We start from the raw sequence: 20,882 nt of genomic DNA, 5'->3' as shown, positions 1-20,882 counted from the left end.
CCGGAAGAGAAGAAGGTCCTTTTCCCAGCCATCTTGTGGCTTCATCTAGCGAAGTGTTCGCACCAAGCCTCGTAGAATCGGAGGAAAATCCTGCTGAAGGGGCGCCATCATGCCCGGACAAATGCAAGAAGGTTTTGGCTGTGCCATAACCAATCGGTTCGACCAATTATTTGACGATGAGTCGGATCCTTTCGAGCTGCTAAAGCAAGCCGAAGTAAAGAAGAAGGAGGCTCCTGCTCCTGGTGCCGCCAAGACTTCAGCCCAGGCTGCCAAGCAGCCGAAAAAGGAGTCCCAAAAAGACAGAAAAGTCCCACTGGGTGATAAGAAGGAGGAGAGCCAGGCACCTGTCCCACTTAAGAAAGATGGTGAGATATATTTCAGAATTTTCGATCTAACTGAGTCAAGTCTGCAGGTGAAGGGTTTTAGGCTAACATGCTAAGTGGCTTGCTTACTAGCTAGCAGCGGTTGATAAGCCTCGGTGACATGAGGTCCGCATGGTTGCTTTTGCGCCGTTGTTTGCTGTCAGTGGCTGCAAAGTGACATCCATAAAAACATGTAAATTACTAGGGTGCGTGGTGCTCCACCGAACCGGAGATAAACAGTTTGCAGGCCAACTTGTTTTGGCTTGTCCCCAACCCCCATCGGCCTTGTTGGACAGGCAGTACCCGAAAGCCTGGCTTAGTATAGAAAGTCTCCTAAAGGTGGTTCTGAATTCTCAAAGTCATGATTTTTAGCTTGCCAACGTGCTGCTTCTTTTACCCATCATCAGTACCAGTAAAAGGTGGGACTATTTTACTCAATTTGTGTTTATTATTAATTAAAGTTGTTTATTTAAAATCTGCCACATGGAATAACAACTAATCGAATTAATGTGGTGTAAACTTTATAAAGGAGGTCTCCAGGTGTATTCGTCAGACATTAGGAGCAGCAGCGCTTTCATGGTGATGAACCTCGTGGTTGTAGTGTGGGGCGTGTTGAATAGAGCACAGCCTCAAAATGCTACTTCCCATTAGCGCACAATACATGCTCCGTGCATGTGGTCAGCCAAACTCAAATCACTCAATTTCCTATTTCTTACACAAATAAAACATTATCTAGGAATACTGTCATCATATTGAATTTGACCTCTAGATTTAGCATGCAGGATTGAAGCATCCAGGTAACCACGCACAGGCAGTGAGTTGGCCATTATTATCATGTAAATCTGCCGAGTGTGCTCATATCTGTTTACTCAGAGAAGATGAGACAGGTGCCCAAACTATGGTGCACCCAGCTGCTGCTGTGTAGTAGAGGGTGTCTATTTTTGTAGCTGGTGATTTAGGCAATGGGTGGGACTTGTTGTGTCACTCTGGGACAGTGGCCATCAACCATGTGCCATAGGGGGGGGGTTAAACACTGTCTAGGCATTCATTTCACCCAGTTAGAGATTGATTTTAACTCATCAGTCTACAATTTAGAACAGGAAATAATGGAAGATCATTGTCCTGACTTTTTCATAAAATAAGACTAACCCTTTGATTTATTTTTTGTACACTTATTTGTTTTAAATGTTTACTTTTTATTCATCTTAATACATTGCAGACCCACAAAAGGTTAATCAGTATTTAATAAATGGCTACTACCGACTGTTTAAGCTCTTAATTGGAATTATTTGCTCCATTTAAACAGAACAATCAGCCCCTCTCCTTTCTCTTATCTGGGGCTCTGCAGTGGGTCCTGTTCTATCACTGCTATTGGTCCTCTAATCCTCCTGTTGTGGTCAATCCTAGGTCCCGGCATGAGGAGAATGGGCCGCAAGCCGGAGGGCGATGGCTTCAGACCCCAGGGCGGTCAGGGAGAGGGGCGCCCCCCCACAGACAGAAGGCCTGTGGACAGGCGGCCCCCACGTCGCTTCGAGAGGCCTGCTGGTGAAGCTGGCGAGAAGCCTGAGGGAGGCGAATTCTCAGTGGAAAAGTGAGTTTGTACTCTTTATCAGCAGACATTTTGATTGAAATATGAGAAGATGAGATCTACCACTACTTTTTTGCTATTCTAGCTCGACCGGAGGCAATAGTAGAACGCTCTATGGGGTGGGGTATCTGTTAAAGGCGTTGCTAACAATGATAAGGATTAGTATGTTAGCGTTTCTCCCTAAACTATTAGGCACATGGGGCTCTTCATCTTATCAGTTCACTTGTGTCGAACAAAATTAGATAAGTACAGATCATGGCCAATTTTAAACATCAGTCATCCACGGTTACGTTAAAGGCCAGGATGACGTTGTTAGGCGGTCTTATCTTTACGATCTGTTGATTTTCGCACCTGTTGAATGCATTAAAGTTTTCTGCTGTCATTCTTTAATGTTCCTGTCCACTTTGTTCTCAGGATGAAAAGAAAGCCTATGAACGACCCTCCTTAGATTGAACCTAAATAAGGTTGAGAGACCTGTGGTTGTTTTAATTCTGACCACGTCTGTTCTTCTTCTTAGACCCATTGGTGATCGACCGATGAGAGGACGCGGTGGTGGCGGCCCCAGAGGCGCCCGTGGTGGCGGCGGCAGAGGCCGAGGCATGGGTCGCACCGATGGCTTTGACTCCCGAGGAAAACGTGAATTTGACAGACACAGTGGCAGTGACCGATCGTAAGTACTTTTCCCACTCTTAACTTTAACCCCTTCTAAATAGATGTTTTAATATACACCAGGTCTCTTAAAGAGGTTGTGTGTTTGCATGCCGTAGATGTGTCATGACCCTGGCTAAAGCTCATTTTCTCTTAGTAGTCTGAAAGGTGAGGAGAAACGCGGAGGAAGTGGATCTCACAACTGGGGCACCGTCAAGGATGAACTGAAGTAAGATATGCATGCAACAAAATCAGAAACCATAACACTTCCTGAGTAAGCACCTGCAAAATATGGTGATTCCTCACACCTCACAGTGTTTGGTAGTTGTCCCAGTTGGAGAGGCACAGAATCATTTGAACAATTACTTAAATGGGAAAATAAACACTCTAAAAAGCCATGTCAAAGGTACTATTTACTGTTAATCGATTAAAAATACCGTACTTTGAAATCCCAGGGGGACAGTTTAATTTTTTTGCCCCACTCAATGGTATCAGAAATAACTTGGTAGTTCTCCCGCCTCCAGTCCAAACCTGTTTTGTGTTATACTGTTATAACAGTTTTAGTTAAATAGTGGTGATATTATGTGACGCACCATACATGAGGATGGCAACATGCTTCCTAATATGATGGATGAGCTCAAAAAAGTAATATATCAGTACCAATCCTTATGACCTTTTTTTCCCTTCACAGCGAGCTCGACCAATCAAACGTTACTGAGGAGCACCCTGAAGGCGAGGAACATCCACCTGCTGACTCTGAGAACAAGTAAGTTCTTGGTTTTGTCTTTGTCCTGACACACAAGCATCAATTAAAGAGAATATATATATATTTTTTACTGTAATTGATTAAAGTTTCATGAGGTAAATTACAACTTGTGTTCAAAGCTAACCACCAACCCTGAGATGAATAGACATTAACGCTGTGACACTGTGCGTCTGTGTGTGTTGAAGGGAGAATGAGGTCGAGGAAGTGAAGGAAGAAGGCCCCAAGGAGATGACTCTGGACGAATGGAAGGCTGTGCAGGACAAGGAGCGAGCCAAGGTGGAGTTCAACATCCGTAAGGCCAACGAGGGCGCTGATTGGAACAAAGGCTTCGTGCTGCACAAGTCCAAGGCAGAAGTGAGTCAAAACCCCTCTGCTCATTCTCAACTCGATGTCTCAATTTTGCTTTTGAGTTTGGTAGACCGAGACGGGTTTGTTTTTTTAATGTAATAAGGTGATTCCATGGTTCAAAAGAAAATAAAAACCTTTCTCACATCAGCATAGCAAAACAGGCTTAACGATGTAATGATTTCATAAAGACTTCAGTTTATTAATTAATGCTATATCGTGATACATCACTGACGGGAGTGGTCAGGCTTTGCAGGAGCAAAAGGTTGTTTCACATGCTTCTCCTGCGACAGAACTTAGTGTGGCTGTCGTGGGTGTGACTTTATTTCACTTTAGTATATTAAGTTTAGTTGACAGGGATGTAATACAGAAAATGTATGGGGCATTTAACATTGGTGTTGATTTACGATCATGTATTTCAAGCGTTATTTTGCTTGGTAGATTTTGTTAATGTGTTTCATTTCTCCATCACAGGATAAGAAAGAAGAGGTTATCGACCCTGAGGTTGAGGAGCCCAAGGTAAAATCTTTACTTAAGTCCAGTTTCTAAATGCTAATCAAATGTGAACAAGTTAACCTAACCTTTCAACCTGCAGAAAATGGAATAATAAATTGTCTTTTTTCTAATTCAGCTTGATGATGAGCACCACTTCCGGAAGCCAGCCAATGACATCACGTCCCAGCTGGAGATCAATTTTGGAGATCTTGGCCGCCCAAGCCGCGGACGCGGTGGACCACGTGGTGGTCGGGGCGGTCGTGGACGCGGTGGCGGTGGACCCCCCGGCCCTCCCAGTGCTGGAGCCGAGCCCCCAAGGCCAATCCGCGGAGGAAGGACTGACAAGGTAGATGACCTTCTAGGTCTTGGCTGGTGTGACGTGTCATTAGCACCTAAAGTACTTGATATAAAATGCATGTTTGATTTATCACTGAAATTCCATATCAGATTGCCGAAAGTGGAAAAGGGTTTGGAGTATGTAAGAATGAAAGTTGCCAATAAAACTTAGTAGTAGTTATAGTAGTCATCTTACTATCTGTAACTCCTCTCGCCCCCTTCATAATCTTTTCTAACTTCTGCGTTTTGTTTGCTTTCCCTCAGTCATCTGCGTCTGTACCCAACGTGGACGACCCAGAGGCCTTCCCAGCTCTGGCTTAAGCCCGGCTGCGGCCCCTCAGGCCCACAGGAGCCTCCTGAGCACCTCCACTACGAGGCTTGCATGTTCCTGGATCCTTCAGCAAAGTAAAATGATGGAGAAGACTGTCATTAACTATGGCACTCAAAGTGAGGACTGAGTTTTACCCAATAAAAACAAAACGAAGATGGAAAAAAAACAGAAATTAACAAAAAAAAAAACAAAAAAAGAAAAGGACTTCTTGCTACTCTGGAGCAACTTATTGGTAGAGGTTTTGTACTTGGAAACAAAGTAGCAGGGATGTTTTCATACAGTATTTTTTTCAGAGGTTATGCATTGTCCATTGATATTTGTAATTGCTGCTTGAAAATATGCATTCGAAATGTAAGCATAAGAAGGGTGTCTTTCTCTTGGTGTGAGCCATTGCTTGCTCGCTTTAAAATAGGCACTGTAGGGCTCCAACCCAAGCTCATAAGCTCTGCCACACCAAGTCTTTCTGATGAAGTTAGAGCTTCACGGATATCTGGATTATTATTTTTTTCTTTAGCACTGGGATATTGTTTTATATTTTATACAGGAGGTCTATTGTTCTATGATCTTTGACCTGTAAATCTTGACTATTTTCATAAATTCTTTTGAGACTGTATTTCACACGGTGCAAACAGGACACACCTTGATCTTTGATCGAGCGTTGCTGCCCACAGTTGATTGCATTGAGGAAATGACGCCTAAATCTGTATTGAGGTTCTTTTGTACTGATGTTCTAATGGAGGAAAATTTGGTCATTTTTGAGGAACACATTGCTGATTGCTCTCCCAAATTTGCATTGATCCTGAGATGTTTGTCAGATGGATCAATTTGAAGCCCAAAGTTATTGCATGCTTTCTTATTTCTGAGGTTTTCGGAGCACTATTCACCATCTAATATCTCTTCCTCCCTGCCCATTTCATCTTTGGTTACAGCCATGTGCAAGTCAATTAATGCCTTTTTTGTTTTACTTTAAAGAGTGATACCTAGAGGAAGTGTTTTCACGCAGTTGAGATGTGGCTGTAGTCTTCTGGAAGCCTTCAGACCTTGTCTGACTGTTTACACACTCCACTCCAAGCATCCTTCAGCCCAGTTTCAGTTTGTTTTTGCAGTCTGTACTGTGCATATAATTTCCTCCACTGTTGACTTGCCCTGTAGCTTCCACTGTGGCACCACTGCATAATTGCTCTGAAAGAAATACAGTCGTTCATTGTGTGGAACAACTGAAGTGCTCTACAAATGTGTGAATTCTAGCCCTGCTATTAGAGACCTCTGTCGGTAAATAAAGATGGTCGGTAAATCTTTTGCATTGTCACTCATTTAATCCTGCCTCAATACACACAAACACTGTACTGTACTCGCCTTATTTTGCTTTTCCTAACAACCAAACTTCACAGCCATATAAACACTTGAAACCTATCTCTGCTTTTGTCGTAGTTCCTGCTCGTAGGCTCGAAATAAGTACCAGTCAGTCACCGTGTTGGTCTGTTGGATCATTTGTAATTCCTTTTCATCGCAATGTTAAAGTAGAGTACTTCAGTCTTACATTTAAAACAGAAATGGAACTGCCAATTTTCTTTTGTTTCCCATCGCTTGTCTGCACGTTTTTTGTGAATAAGTATCTTGGCTCTCATTGAACATTTACAAGGTCCACGCTGGTGGTTTTCCCAAGAAGTGGAAGTGGCAGTCCAGCTATGGGTACCCTGATCTCCACTGTACCCCATTACTCCGTTTACAAACCAGTCACTCCCTTACACCCCTCCTCCCCTCCTTCACCCCAGTCTAATGACAAATCCTCCCCGATTTAGGACTCTCAATCTGAACTACGATATTGATTTTTACAAACTCCGATATTTTTTACAGGTCTCCTATAAGCAGATGCAGAAAGCACTTCATTTGGTTGACACAAGACCTCACCCACTACTCGTGTAGCATTCACTTCCTGGTGTCCATGCGAGTTTCTAGGAAGTGTTTGAATGTCAAGGGATTTTTTATAGCCCTTTCCTCGCAGCTCTGTTTACTGCAGGTCAACTGTCAGAGGGCGATATTACACTTGTGTTTCTTCTGCCACCGCAAATATCAGGACTTTGTATTGACCCTTGACTAGCGGACTGTAAGGGAGAGTTTGATTCCCTAAAATAAACTGAAATGCTAAGCTGTCACTTTGTAGAAATCAAACACACTGACCTGCTGCTTCAGAAGTGGAAGGCTGGAGATGAAGGTGGTCTTTTGAGATGATGAAAGGAAAGAAAACTGGGCCAAATATCAGTGCAAGTCGTGTGATCCAGGGCTTTATTGTATCTCTTCCTCAAGTGTTTGATGGTGATTAAATGACTGTTCAGTACTCGTCACAACAGGAGCAGTGCTCTCCAAAGCCTAACATGGCCACTAGTAATTTTAAATACACATAGCAATACAGATGATAAAAGCTGGTGTTAGACTGTACAAGTACACACACATTCCCTCCAAATGTGGGTGTGTTGGTGGTTTGTGGCAGAGGATTTGGGGGAGTTGAAATTTCAGGAAAACATCAAGAAGGGGAGTAAATACAAAAGCATGAGATGCATTATTTTATATCAGATTATTTATATAAAATATAAAAATATATATAATTTATGTAGATTATCAGTGTGCCATCTTACCATATTCATTAACACCACAAGGAAAAAATACATCAAGCGGAGAGAGAACAGTCATTGCTCTGAAAAAAAGGAATTTCCTCAATGGGTGTAAACTCAGAGTTATGCCGTTAGCATCACCTTCATTTATACAGATTTCTTTGGATTGTAAATCCTTATATTGTCATACAGTATATGGATCCAGATCAATGGATTGTTACACTCTCAAGTGTTAGTGTGTCCAAAGCTTTTAACAGAAATCCATGGTAATGCACAAAATGAGAACGAGTGGACTTCTTCTTTCCACAAGTATTACTGCTCAACAACGCTGGAAGAGTATTGAGAGAGCTTCTTGTTAAAGCTTTGATTTCAACAAGCAAGGAGGTAGTTCATGCACATCTTAACAAGATATGTGACAAAATAGACACAGGAGCAGAAATAGAGAGGAACCTAGCTTCGGTCATTTTGACCATAGTCTTTTGTTTTAGCCGTCCTCTTCCTCTAAAGATGGCTTTAACTCATCTCACCAAAGAGTTTTGGTTTCAGGTCAACACACACTGTTCTGAAAGAAGTCACCGCAGTCGATTTTGACCGCATTCAGAGTCAACTTCCCTCCCAACTCCAGCGGCTCAAGGAAGATGTTGTGACTGGGGAAGAAACCCAGCATTTCCTCTTCCTCCTCATCTTCGTCCTCCTGATCCTCCTCACTCATTATTCCCGGCCCATGTGATGAGATGTAGTCGATGGTGCTGTTGGTGTCCAGAGACGTCTGCCGCAGGTCGTAGCTGTCTGAGTCGTGGGAGAAGCTCTTGATGTAGGTGGTCGGAGGGTAGAGGATTGTGGCCGGCTCAGACTCAGGACTCAGGCTGGTTTGACGAGGCAGCTCCTCCACGTCCACCAGGATGGGCTCCTCTTCCTCCTCTGCCACACTGGAGTTACTCAGCTGCAGCTGGAGGTTAATCTTGCCCTGTTTTGAAGGGAGATAGAGGCTTAAACTATGAACAATGATCAGCTTTTTACAGAGGTGGGAGAAGCACTCAGATTGTGTACTTGAGAGTAGGACTACTTAGCTTAGGCCTTGGAACAAATTCACCAGCACTTACAATTGTATGACTGGCTTGAAGTGAATATATCTGCACCTTCCTTGTTGTGCGGAGCTTGTTTCTCTATGTTTTTGCACTTATTGTAAGTCGCTTTGGATAAAAGAGTCAGCCAAATGTAATGGAAACTCTGTTACAAGTAAAAGTCCTTCATTCAAAATGTCACTCGAGTAAAAGTACAAATCAAAATATACCTAAAGTACCAAAAGTGGTCATATAAAGTAGTCATAAGGCAGAAACACATGATGTTTTGATTATGATAATGATGCATTAATGTCTTTATCAAAGCTGGTAAAAGTGCAGCCAGTTTAATTCCTTTGTATGCTGCAGGGTAGATTATGAATGTTACTCCAGGTGTAAATGAAGTCTTCTCGGAGTGTTGATTGTATTTCAAATCAATAATTAAAGTTGAAAAGTAAGTAGGATATTGCAAAAATGAAGTGGAGTAAAGTACACTTTAACCGTTGAATCGGAGTAGGGTAGATGTAGAAAAAAATTGAAAATACTCAAGTCCCTAAAAAATGTTACATAAGTACTTAAGAAGAAGAAGAAGAAGAAGAAGAAGAAACCCTTTATGGTCCCAGAGAGGGGAAATGTACTTTCTGCATTTGACCAATCCTAGTGTTAGGAGCAGTGTGCTGCCATGTGTACGACGCAAAGGGAGCAGTGTAGAGAACGGTGCCTTGCTCAGGGACACCTTGGCCACTTGTACCGCAAAAAATGAAAAGCTGCATTCAGTTATAATAAGCATGTCTGCTAATCTGTCATCCCACCCAGAACACACAATATGCAATGCAGCCAACCAATACTGTTATGTAAAGCGTCTTTGAGCATTCGGAAAAGCGCTATATAAAATAAATGCGTTACTTCAGTAAATGATAATAAAGATAATAAAGGACCCCCATCACCCCAGCAACAATCTGTTCTGTCTGCTGCCGTCTGGCAGACGGTACCGCAGCATCCGGACCAAGACCACCAGACTCAGAGCCAGTGTTATACCACAGGCTATTAGACTGCTGAACTCCTGAGCTCTGTGGAATCTACTCACATCTGTTTATAGTACACATATCTATATATTGTACATATCTGCCATATACCTCTGTTATACGTAATATATGCATCTGTCCATACCTCCTCATTCAACAGTGTAAAGTATTTAAATACTCTCAATGTATTCCACATATGTATATATTTCACATCCTCAAATCTTTATTGTTGTTATTGTAAATATTCTTCTCTCTTTTTGCACTATTTTATTTATCTTATTTGCACTGTGTATGTTGAGTTGTTGGAGGAGCATGGGACATAAGATTTTCATTGTCAACATATACGCTGTATCTGCTGTGCATATGACCAATAAAACCTTGAAACCTTGAAACCTGTACTTACACCTCAGGCTTTTTATAGTATTTTGTATTTTCCACCTCTAAATATTTACCTTCTCCTGGGTACACTCTTTTGCCCACTTGCTGTTTGCAGGATCTGGCACAACGTCGAGCATGAGGCACTGGAAATACACCCAAAACCTAAAGAGGGAGAGTAGGAAACAATAAGGCATGGACAATGTAATGGAACATATGAAATTATTATTTGATAGCTGCATCATTTTTTATGACAACCATTGTGTATTTTCTGCATTTTCCTTTGAGCTGCAGTTGCTCACATACCTCTGCTTTACTGCTGAGCTATGGTACAGGCACACCAGGACTATTGCAAACGGGGTGGCCACTGCACACACTAGTAGGAAGGATAGCTGGCTCTCCTCTGCAACAGTGAAACAGGCAAATGTAAGATTGCAGCAAAGACATTTAGCTTATATGATACAGTCAGTTAAAGATGCAATGTGAAGAACCGACCACTGTGTCCAAAATGTCTAATGTCAGAATTCGTTACTGATAGAAAAAAAATCTAACTAATAGCTTGACAAACAACACGGAAAATTAAAAAAACTAGAACAGTTGGTCAAAATGACACTGCTATCTTCTTTATATCTAGAAGTATATTAGTATTATTTCTAATTCTTCATTTGTCTCACTATAGTTTACGCTGTCCATCTGTTTGTTTACTATCCAGTGCAACTGCAAACAGGAAAGAGTTTAATGGTTAAAGTGTTGCAATGATGACGCTGTTTAGGGGAACAAATGATTGTTTTTGTTTGTGACGAGACAAAGTAGTAAGGTTGAAACTTGAGGGCCTACTGTCGAAAAAAACCCCACAGTGAAACCAGTGTTTACTTGGGTTTAAATACAGAAATTAGCACCAAATCAAGCCAAGGCTAGATAGTTTTTGAGGGGAGTGCTGATTCCTTAAGGAGTTTTCTTTTTTCATCCTGATTTATTATTGCTTTTATATTGTTGCATTTTGAAGGGAGGACATTATTTAATATTTTTGTTGGGGCGTGTGGTCTCATTAATGAATTTTGTTTATGAGGTAAGGGTTCTCTTTGTATAAAATTGTGTTTAAGCATGCCATTAGGTTTCCACTTACTGCATTCCTGTGTGGTCACATGGGTTTTATTGGCAGCACATATTATTTGAATTTCCTCTCTTAACCCCGTCTAGGAATAATAATGGGCTCTTGAATTGGGACTGTAACTCAGCCTTGAACTTAACATGATTGTGACAAAAAAGTGGTATCGATTGTCTTCTCGTGTTACTCTCTGCAATAAAACCTAATGGCCTCCAAAATCTCAAAAACTTGGAAAGTTGCTTACGCTGCATGAAGAACTTTATCGATTCCCCTCTAGGTCCTTCTCCTTTAGCGGTGAAAGCCGTCATACACATTTTGTAGTTGGCTGAGGACAGGCCCATGATGGTGTAAAACCTCTGCGATGCTGGTACGGAGTCTGAAAGACACATTCATATGCACACAGCAGAGGGAAGTTACACATGTGATGATGGACTGTCTCAAAGACTACATGCTACAATTTGGAGGAGATCGAGAAGACACATTTAGATTTAGAGAAAATACATTAAGAATCAAAGAGGTTGACGGAAAACTGAAAAAAAACCAATTATATATACCACTATCTTCACTATGAGTTTCACAATATTTTTTCACACTTTGTACATTTATTAAATCAAAGAAACAGAATTCAGAAAGGATCTCTTCAGATACACAGTCAGTATCATTCTTTCTTCCTTTTAAAAAAATCTAGATACACTCCCATGTGAACTTCGTATTTTAATTATATATATATGAGGACATACATTATCAAAAACAAATGTATAATGACTCCTCTTCATTTCTTTTTCGGGCTGTTTTGGCCCCATGAAAGCTGTATTTCAAAAGTTTCAAATTCTTAAAACTACAGTAAAAAAAAGTGTATTAGAAAGATTACACAAAAACTGCATCACCTAAATATACCAGATTTTTCAGTACCGAGAAATGGTTCTTACAACGTTCGATGTGTCTTTCGCTGTTCTCTAAATAGATGGTGTAGTTTGTGAGACAACCTCCGCGCTGACCCCTGGGAATCTCTCCCCAGGTCACGCTCACCTGCTTACCCTCAACCGTCTGCTGGAATGATGGAGACATTGTTGGGGCTGCAAACAAAAGCAGAAAGAAATACTTTAAAAAAACAGTTTAATACTCTTGTTACTAACTGTCTTTTCTGCCAGATATGTTCCTGCACTTATATAAGACTTAAACCTTACCTGATTCCATAGTAGTGACCCCTGTAAATCTGGTCTTTCTCACTGAGCTGTCATTATAGAAAACATACACTGCTCCCTCGTAGCACTCAAATGGATTAACATCTGCACAGAGAAAGACATAGAGATAAATACAATAAAGGCCGTAGAGAGAGTGTTTGCTGGGGCTGTACTGCATAGTGTAACGCTCATTCCTTACATTGATGTTTATATTGGGAATCTTTTCATTCTTTTTTTGCATTTTTGATTCACCTGTAATTCTCACTGTTGCAAATAAAGGCTATGTTTATTCTGAAAGGTCATTTGCATTATAGTAATTGTAGATTTAGAATCCAGTGGAGGCTGTGTATATTTGTTTAAGACTTGTTTGATCCAAATATATCCAGAGCATTACAATGTCAGCATTTCTTTTACAGTTTTATTGAAAAAAATCCATATGAGTTTGCATTTAGCCTTTAAAACATGTATTAACTGCAGTAAACAAACATCGTCAGCTTGAACGTAAAAGCACACAATATTCAGTGTAGATGAAGTGTTTACTGTAAGTCTCTAATACCCCACCTGTTATAACAACATGGTTTTCATTGCTGCCCAGTCTGACCCATCTGAGCTCCTCCAGCTTCAGGCCCTCAGGGAACCACTCCACCAAAGACTGCCTCGCTGCACTGTCGGGCTTCCTCCAGGAGAGGGTGACACTCAGGTTCTCTGCAGCTACGTGCACATCTTGAAAGGACTTTAAATGCCTGAGCTTCACTGCAAGAGAGAAACAAGCAGCCTCAGTGTTACGGATGCATCTGATGTTTACATGTAAACTCTTAACAAGACTGCTCACAAAAAGGCTGGCTTGTTGCAGATGTAATTACTTATACAAAGCATGCCTTTTTTATTACCCTTTGTGTATCCGGACATAATATTGGCTGGAGGAGACGACCCTTTGGAGTTGCAAGCCCACACGGACACTTCACAGTCACCACAGAAAGGAACCAAATAACTCCTGGCTTCGGCACTAACGTTAGTGATGGTCTGCCCAGAGTTTGGGCTGTAAACTCGGACTCTGTATGAAAGGATTTTCCCTTTGGCAGCAGAAATGCTCAGCTCCTGCAGTCAGAGGATGTTTAGAAGTGAGTTAAGTTCGACACCATAGCAAGTAAAAGAAGCAACAACATAAGGGTCATGTGCCTGGGATTTTCCTGTCTTCACCGACTGCTCTAAATCACCACACAAAGACAGCATGTCGGACACATCATTTCTGATAAGCTCCCCTTTTCTTGTAAACTGAAACCGTGGTGTCAGCCGTCAGGTTTCACTTACCTCTCTTTGTCTTCATTTGACATTAAATGAGTGTGTGTTTGTGTCCGCGTGTGGTTCAGAGTAGGGATGTGCAAGTATTGTGTTTGAGGATTTCACCACATCAGTGGTCAACGGTTGACCTTTACGGTGTGCAGAAAGTAGTAGTGAAGCGGGAAGATCACCAAGTGTTACTATAGCAACAACACCTTACACCCACGCATACCCGAAGCAAGACACGGTGCACATGAAACTGTACAGCAGTGATCATGTGCAATATCATTCACATCATCTAAGCTCACTTCAATAAGATGTAAAACATACCTTCCAAAAAACTTTCAGGGATCCAAAGTCAGCGGCCAGTTCAGCGTACCACACATCTAACTCTTGGGTAGGAGCTAAAACAGAACAAAAACATTTGTCACTGGACCATAAAACTGAAACCCTTCATAAAGAATTATGATATTTGAGTGTTTGAATTTACAGATAAGTGTTTTAATGGATGAGTTAAAGACATGTTTAAAGAATTTAGATTTCTTAAAGATACTGAAAGACTGATTTAAATGTTCCTAACTATCATTTTGCTGTCACATTTTCCTATATGAGCTCAAGTCTGACAACAATGAGTGACACTTCCAAGAAACCTTCTGCTTTATACATTGATGTTAACATCCACATCTATATGTAGAAACATGTGAGTTAAAGTAGCTTCAAGTAGCCCTATTTTTGCTAGTGTACAAGTTCATATTCATAAATTGTGCCTTTACTGTGGCACTCATATTTACATGTTTTAATGTTATTTTTCGCTTAGAGTCCCGCCCCTTAGTACAATGTGTGTGTGTGGGAGTGGGGGGTAACTTGTGTGGGAGACATGCACAAAAACCTATATAACACACTACAGGAAAGGGAAACCCCAAAAAGCATAATAGGGCCTCTTTAAGAGATCATCTATGATATTGAACAATTAGATAACTTCCGCTCGTATCTCAAACTAATCTATTACATTGTCTGTTGTTGATTTAAAGTGGCATGTTTAAGCGGGGATAAACTGGGAGTTAAACCTCAGTGATGTCTAATAATTGAGTCTTAAAATACGTATCCTCACCTTTACCAAATCTCAAAGCCCATTTTGTGTCAAAGTGATTTCTCACTGGCCAGGGGAAAAGGTATTAAAAGTAAAAAATCTAAAGATTACACTATCACTTTACACTGAAAGCAGTTGGGTTTGTGGAAAATGCTTTTATTACTTAAGGGGAGTTTATTAACTTCCTTCTTTATATTTTAAATCTCTGTAAGGTGATCACTGGAAGCACATCTAAGAAAAATAGCAAATAGACATACAAGTGTAATTATTGGTTCATGCTTAAACCAAGAGACTGTTAGTAGCTTTTGCCAAAAATGTAACTGCCGCTGTTCCTACTGTGACTTCTGCAGGTGTTAGAAAGCTGATGAATTGTCACTTCTGCATATTCAGAGTTCATACATCCGACCTTCATATCTTCACACCATCAGTATGACACATATTCAACGATATTTCCAAGGAAGCATCACTCCCCTAATTATCACTTCACTTTGCTTCGCTCTTGCTCAATGTTTAACTGATAGACACTCAACTACTTTTGTTATCCACAGCCCATACAGTGTTTTCAATAAAGAATGGTTTTGCCCGAAACACACAAGTGTAAAGTGTGTTTCAGTGGCTTATAGATATCCTGCAGACAGTGATTGATGACCTGATCACTGTCTCATAAACCCCCAAAAAAAGGAAATACTATCTGATACTTACCTTTTACAGATAAGGTGCCACAGAAAGACTGTACATTCTCATTTCAGATCTAACAACTTGCACACAGAAAGGAACAGACGTGCTTTCATTCAGGAAGTGCAAAAATAATCAGCCGGTTTGTGTAGTAGAAACAGGCAACTTTTCAACTTTAACCCCCAAGAGTTTCTAAATGATACATTTGTAGGCGCTGCTGTCGCAAAAAACAACCGGATCCCTTTCAGTTTTCCTCAGACCCTAGCAACCACTAACAACACACTGCATTCTTTTCCACTGTACATCATTTCTGCTCCAGGGCATTATAACTATAAATAAATTACATTGATACTGATTGATAACTAACCAAAGTGCAATCGTCTTCCTTTTTTGATTGCACAATGGTTGACAGACTTCCTTTGTGCTTTAAATCAAGCCTTCGATTTCCCAGGAGATTGTATCAGTTGTCAGACAGAATTGCAAAGTGAAGGTGAGGCTCACAGGCAAACTATCTTGCATTGTGCAATCAACTTTACTCCACAATAATTTAAAGCAAAAAGGGTTTCTTCTGCCAGTGCTTTGCTTACCTTCCTCTTCAGTCCAGCTGGAAATCTTATCATTCCACTGACTCCACAGGCCGGTGCTGAATTTGGTTCTGACTCTGAACTGGTACAACGTGTAGGGTTCCAGAGAAGGAACCTGCACTGAACCCATCTGCACAACCTGTGTGCAAAAATATATGTGGTTTTAGTTATCCATCCATCCATCCGGCTCACAATGCAAGAACACCAAATAGATTAAGCTTGTTTTTAAAGGTTTGCAACATTATGAGTGTACTGTCCCTCTGTGCACATCCACCTGACGCATATCTTTCTTTAGCTTTGAATCAGCAGAAGAGCTATGAGGTCTCAACATGCAGTGACCTTATGTCTTCAAAGAATTTGAGTAATCTTCTCTTGCAAACATTTTATTGGAAGTCAGTACAATTTCAAAATATGCTCTAATCTGAATTGATCTGAAGACTTCTTACTGAGTCTGGAGAAGACGTCCATGTCTGTGTGTCTGCTTTGTATTGGATCTCCAGGTGTTGAGTCATCACGGGCTGCTCCACTTTGATGATGCATTCTCGGGAAGAGCAATCCGGTTGGTGCAGAACAGGAGTCGATGGCATCTCTGCTCAGATCAACACAAAATGATCAGATAAATTAGAAATCATATTTTTGAAAACCTCATCCCCACTTTATGCTATCCTATTAAAACATTGTGTGAAATTGTTTTAATAAGTACATTAGTTCTTGAGACAAAATGGTCTGTTTAAAAAAGTCCACTTAGTAATTGTGCTTATGAGGATTGCATTACTTGAATATTGACTTATGGAAAACAAAACAAAACAAAAAGATGTTTACGGTTTGATTTCTTTGAAAGCAGAAGCAACGAACATATAGGATTCCCCTGTCATCGCTTAGTGGAAAGAAGGGTGGAGGGACTTCAATGACCATCATTAACGTAAAGATATGTGCATAAGAGAGGAGATATATCACTGCAAGAACTTTTAAGTTCCACTCAATAAATCATTCAAACCTAAATCTCTTAATAACAACTAGAACTGTCATAAAACATTCAAAATCACTCGCTATTCATGCAGTAGTTGCGAAGAACCTCTCCAATACTTGACTGTATGAATGAAAATGTGCTGGTGTCTTACTAATGTCTCTCAGTGTGTAGTTCTTGGTGATGGAATCTGCGGAGCCCAGTGTATTTTTGGCGTGGACCCACACAGAGATCATCTGGACCGAGCTGGTCACAGGGAAATCAGCTGACCGTAAATCACTGGAGACACTGTATTCTACTGGTGTATCTGTTTGGTTTTTATATACAATTCTCCTCCTGAAACATAAAGACACATTTTATTTGACAGGAGATCCACCAGTATGATATTGTTTTGTTGTACTTCTAAATCAGATGTGTTTTTTAAACTCACCACAGCTTTAAATCATTCTTCAGTAAAGTATCCCGTCCTCTGTCCCAACTGCAGAACACAACTCCACTTTCATTATTTTTAACTTCGTAGGTGCACGAAATGTTTTTTGGGCGCTCGGGTGGATCTGATGGGCATAGAATTAAATGTTCAGCAACAAACATGAACCCATTACTGTAGGACTATCAAAAAAGGAAGTAATATTCTATTTGAAAACATAAATGGTGGTACATGAAAAAACACACATCTTGAGTTTTGGATGTGTCATTTAACATCCAGTATCTATGTTGAAAACATTGTGTGCGTGTGTAGTGTTTGAGAACTGTTATGCTGCATGTGTTGAGCTTTTTTTTAGTCCTCATTTAGCAACAGGTCTGTGGTCAGGTCATATCGCATTTTAATCTTTGACACTTCACTGCGACCAGCTCGCAAAATGCAAAAAAGCAGAACCAACCCTACCTCTTTTTTTAATCAACTCTTGAATAGTTACAGTAATGTTTTAAGATATGAAAGTCTCATCCCTCAGCCCCATGAAGTGGCAAATTCCCTGCAGGATTTCTATGTATATTCACAGAGTTTTGAATAAGAATAATGTGTGTAAAACCCTCACAAATTGGTCATAGAGGTAAAGCGTATTACTGCAGTCGTATAATCGTTATTAAAAGAAAATAAGACTTTGAAAAGCAAAGTTGTTAACATCTCTTCATGTATTTTAGTGTAATTCATCTCAATTTGTAAAACTAAGCTTCAGGTAAAACTTCTTACAGGGCAGGTATCCTAATGTATAAGATCATAAGACATTTTGTTTCCTAAACTCTCCTTGCATATAGTTGCAAATAAACTGAACTTAGTTTAGAAAGGGATGCTTTTCCTTCTTGTTTTTTTTACTCACATCCAGGTGAGATGTCCAATCCACAGGGTTCCGCGTAACGATCACACTCACAGCTGAAGGTTTTCTTCTCCGTTATGTTAACCACTTCGTAATATATAGTTGTAGAATTGAATTCTTTGTGGCGTTGTGGTGTGCGCGGATCACCGCTATAAATGTATCTTTTGGAATCCGAGGTAAAGGTGCAGTAAACCCTAAAACTGGAGCCTAGCAGCACCACATATCCAGCACTGGACTTGATTTCACAGCATTTCTGACCTGAAAGCAGAAATTAAAGCTTGTATAAACTGCATGTTCATAAAATATGGTGATGAGAATTTAAGAAAGCCACTGATCATGGATTTGTTCAATTTGGAACAGATGAGGAAAAGGATTTCTACACACGTGCCTTTCACAAAGAACATGTTACCCTATCATCCTCACGCAGATGCTAATCTTACAACAACCATTAACAAACACAACTGTGTCACACACACACGCACACACACACACACACACACACACACACACACACACACACACACACACACACACACACACACACACACACACACACACACACACACACACACACACACACACACACACACACACACACACACACACACACTCACACACTCACACACTTTTATAGAAAGGATTTTAGTTCTCTAGCTTTTATCTCCAACAAACATGAAGAAAGAACATTAACTGAACTTACCTTTGCATAGCTGCACAGACAACACAGTGACAGCAGTGAGGATGGTCCATGTGTGGGACAGTGTCGCCATCATTAACCGCTTTCTTTATGCCTACAAGGAGTGCTATTTCACCTTTAAATATGAAAAACAACATACATGAGGTCCAGGATGTTTTGGGTTAAAGCAGTTGTAAAGTTATTTACTGAGGAATAATGATTGATAGTAATGATCAAATGTTTTAATCTGTAAAAAACATTCACTTCTTTATGATCATCCTGGTCTCTGGCGCTTATATTGTTCTGTTAAAAGCAAATTAAAGAGTTCCAGCAGAGCCCTGTAGCGACACATATGGCAGCTGGATGCAGTCAGTAATGCCGGATGGTAATACAAACAGAAAGTCATACTCACCAAGACATCACATGGCAGCATCATATCATCCTTTATTGCTTAAGGAGCCTTTCAAAGACATATCATTAAGGCTTCCTAACATATTAAATCAGAGCACAGTGTCCAAACGATGGTGAGCTGACGGCATAGACTCCGTGGTGACTGACTGCTGCCTCTGGTGTGTAGTGACACTTCACTCATACACTTCCCTCACACACTTCACTCACACACTTCATTCACACACTACTTCCCCAAGGAAACTAGACTCACCAAGGCTGTGCAGATCCAGGACATTCATTGTTAGGTATAAGCAATAGTGGAAGGGATAGATGGAAGAAGTACAGATCTTGTATTAAAGTAAAAGTAGAAGTACAATAGACTAGGAATACTCTATTACAAGTAAAAGTCCTACTTTCTAAATGTTACACTAGTACCAAAGTATTAGCATCTAAATATACTTCAAGGACCAAAAATAAAAGTACTGATTGTGCAGCACATTTTTAGAACACTATATGATTAATTATTAATGCATTAAAAGACTTATCAAAGCTGGTAAAGGTGGAGCTATTCAATAAAGGTAATGTATTAAAAGTACACTTATTACCTTTGAATTGTAGTGGAACAAAGAAGCAAAAGTCAATTTAAAATGTTCACTTAAGTAGAGTACTTGAGTAAAATACTCAACACCACTGGTTAATAAGGAGCTCTCTACACTGAACCTGCCTACTAGTAGTTTTATTTTTACAGTCATTGGAAAACTCAACTACATCGTGGAAGCACATAATGGAGGCTACCTGTCTGACAGCTTTGGTTACTTTTTACTTTTCAGATCACAAGGTCTTCATACCCTTCCTGTCCAGTAAAAAGCATGTATTTACAGATTTGGTGATTTCAGATTAACTGACGGATCAAGTGGTCATCAAGACAAGCCTTCAGCAACTCCAGCAGTAACATCACACACATTAATCATCTAAAAACATCACATGTATCAGTAAAACACAGACAGGGAACATTTTACTGCAAAATTACCTTGACTATTATTCCTTAAAGTATATATTTTACTGCTAATTCTCATTTACTTTTATTGTTCTGAAAACTTCTTTCATCACTTGGTATTAGCCATAACAGCTAATGGTGCATACAATGAGAGATTCATAATTCCTGTAATTTTCTGGACTTTGAAATAATGTCTAGAGTACCCTTTACATTTTCTCCAGCATTTTCAAACTTCCTTACAAATCCGTCTTTAAGATTAGCTATATCACAATGGAGAAGATGTAGATGCAGGTTTGATCCCATACGTTCCTGATTCCTACATGGACGATTGAAAGGACTTATTTGTATTCTGTCCTGATGAGGAAAGTCTGCAGGTTGCTGTTCATAATAAGTCTGACACTTGTGAGAGGACGAGCTGCTGAGCACAACAACCTGTCAGATGCATTTTTATCATCAAATGTTCCATGCCACCCAAAGTCTCTCACTTTCTCCATCATATCCTTGTATGATTGTTAGGGGGCTTTCCCCTAAAGTTGCACTTGATTTCACCTTAAGGTGTATAAGCACAATACTGGTTTATAATGATGTATAAAGCGACTGCAGTGTTGCACAAAAACATCAGAAAAGGTGATGAGAGGATTTCTTTAGACGAACCCCCCTAAAGATGTAC

General features: G+C 40.3%; 2 protein-coding genes across 5 annotated transcripts; one reads left to right on the top strand and one right to left on the bottom strand.

The window, feature by feature from the left end:
• On the top strand, positions 1–6,170 carry serbp1a (SERPINE1 mRNA binding protein 1a). 4 transcript variants are annotated; one of them, XM_063890583.1, is made up of 9 exons: positions 1–365; positions 1,770–1,953; positions 2,468–2,620; positions 2,759–2,827; positions 3,290–3,364; positions 3,550–3,718; positions 4,184–4,228; positions 4,341–4,550; positions 4,805–6,170. In XM_063890583.1, the coding sequence occupies exons 1-9, from the start codon at positions 110–112 to the stop codon at positions 4,859–4,861; spliced, it is 1,218 nt and encodes a 405-aa protein (XP_063746653.1). In that variant the 5' UTR covers positions 1–109; the 3' UTR covers positions 4,862–6,170. The 4 variants fall into 4 exon arrangements, with proteins under 4 accessions (XP_063746653.1, XP_063746652.1, XP_063746650.1 ...); XM_063890582.1 differs by having other exon boundaries at positions 3,547–3,718; XM_063890580.1 differs by having other exon boundaries at positions 2,756–2,827; positions 3,547–3,718.
• Positions 6,171–7,130: 960 nt separating this feature from the next.
• Positions 7,131–19,441, bottom strand: il12rb2 (interleukin 12 receptor, beta 2a). Its single transcript, XM_063890575.1, has 16 exons — positions 19,238–19,441; positions 18,850–18,961; positions 18,153–18,407; positions 17,264–17,387; positions 16,988–17,169; positions 16,313–16,455; positions 15,870–16,005; positions 13,848–13,921; positions 13,127–13,334; positions 12,798–12,989; positions 12,240–12,341; positions 11,982–12,128; positions 11,297–11,428; positions 10,251–10,347; positions 10,022–10,109; positions 7,131–8,450 (listed from the first exon to the last, which is right to left on the bottom strand). Exons 2-16 carry the CDS (start codon positions 18,920–18,922, stop codon positions 8,031–8,033), a joined length of 2,373 nt encoding a protein of 790 aa, XP_063746645.1. The 5' UTR covers positions 18,923–18,961; positions 19,238–19,441; the 3' UTR covers positions 7,131–8,030.
• Positions 19,442–20,882: the final 1,441 nt, after the last annotated feature.

Source organism: Eleginops maclovinus, chromosome 9, assembly GCF_036324505.1.
Source record: "Eleginops maclovinus isolate JMC-PN-2008 ecotype Puerto Natales chromosome 9, JC_Emac_rtc_rv5, whole genome shotgun sequence".
In the NCBI taxonomy this organism is placed as follows: domain Eukaryota; kingdom Metazoa; phylum Chordata; class Actinopteri; order Perciformes; family Eleginopidae; genus Eleginops; species Eleginops maclovinus.
Note: the sequence above shows the minus strand (reverse complement) of the source record. Positions and strands in the feature narration are given on the sequence as shown.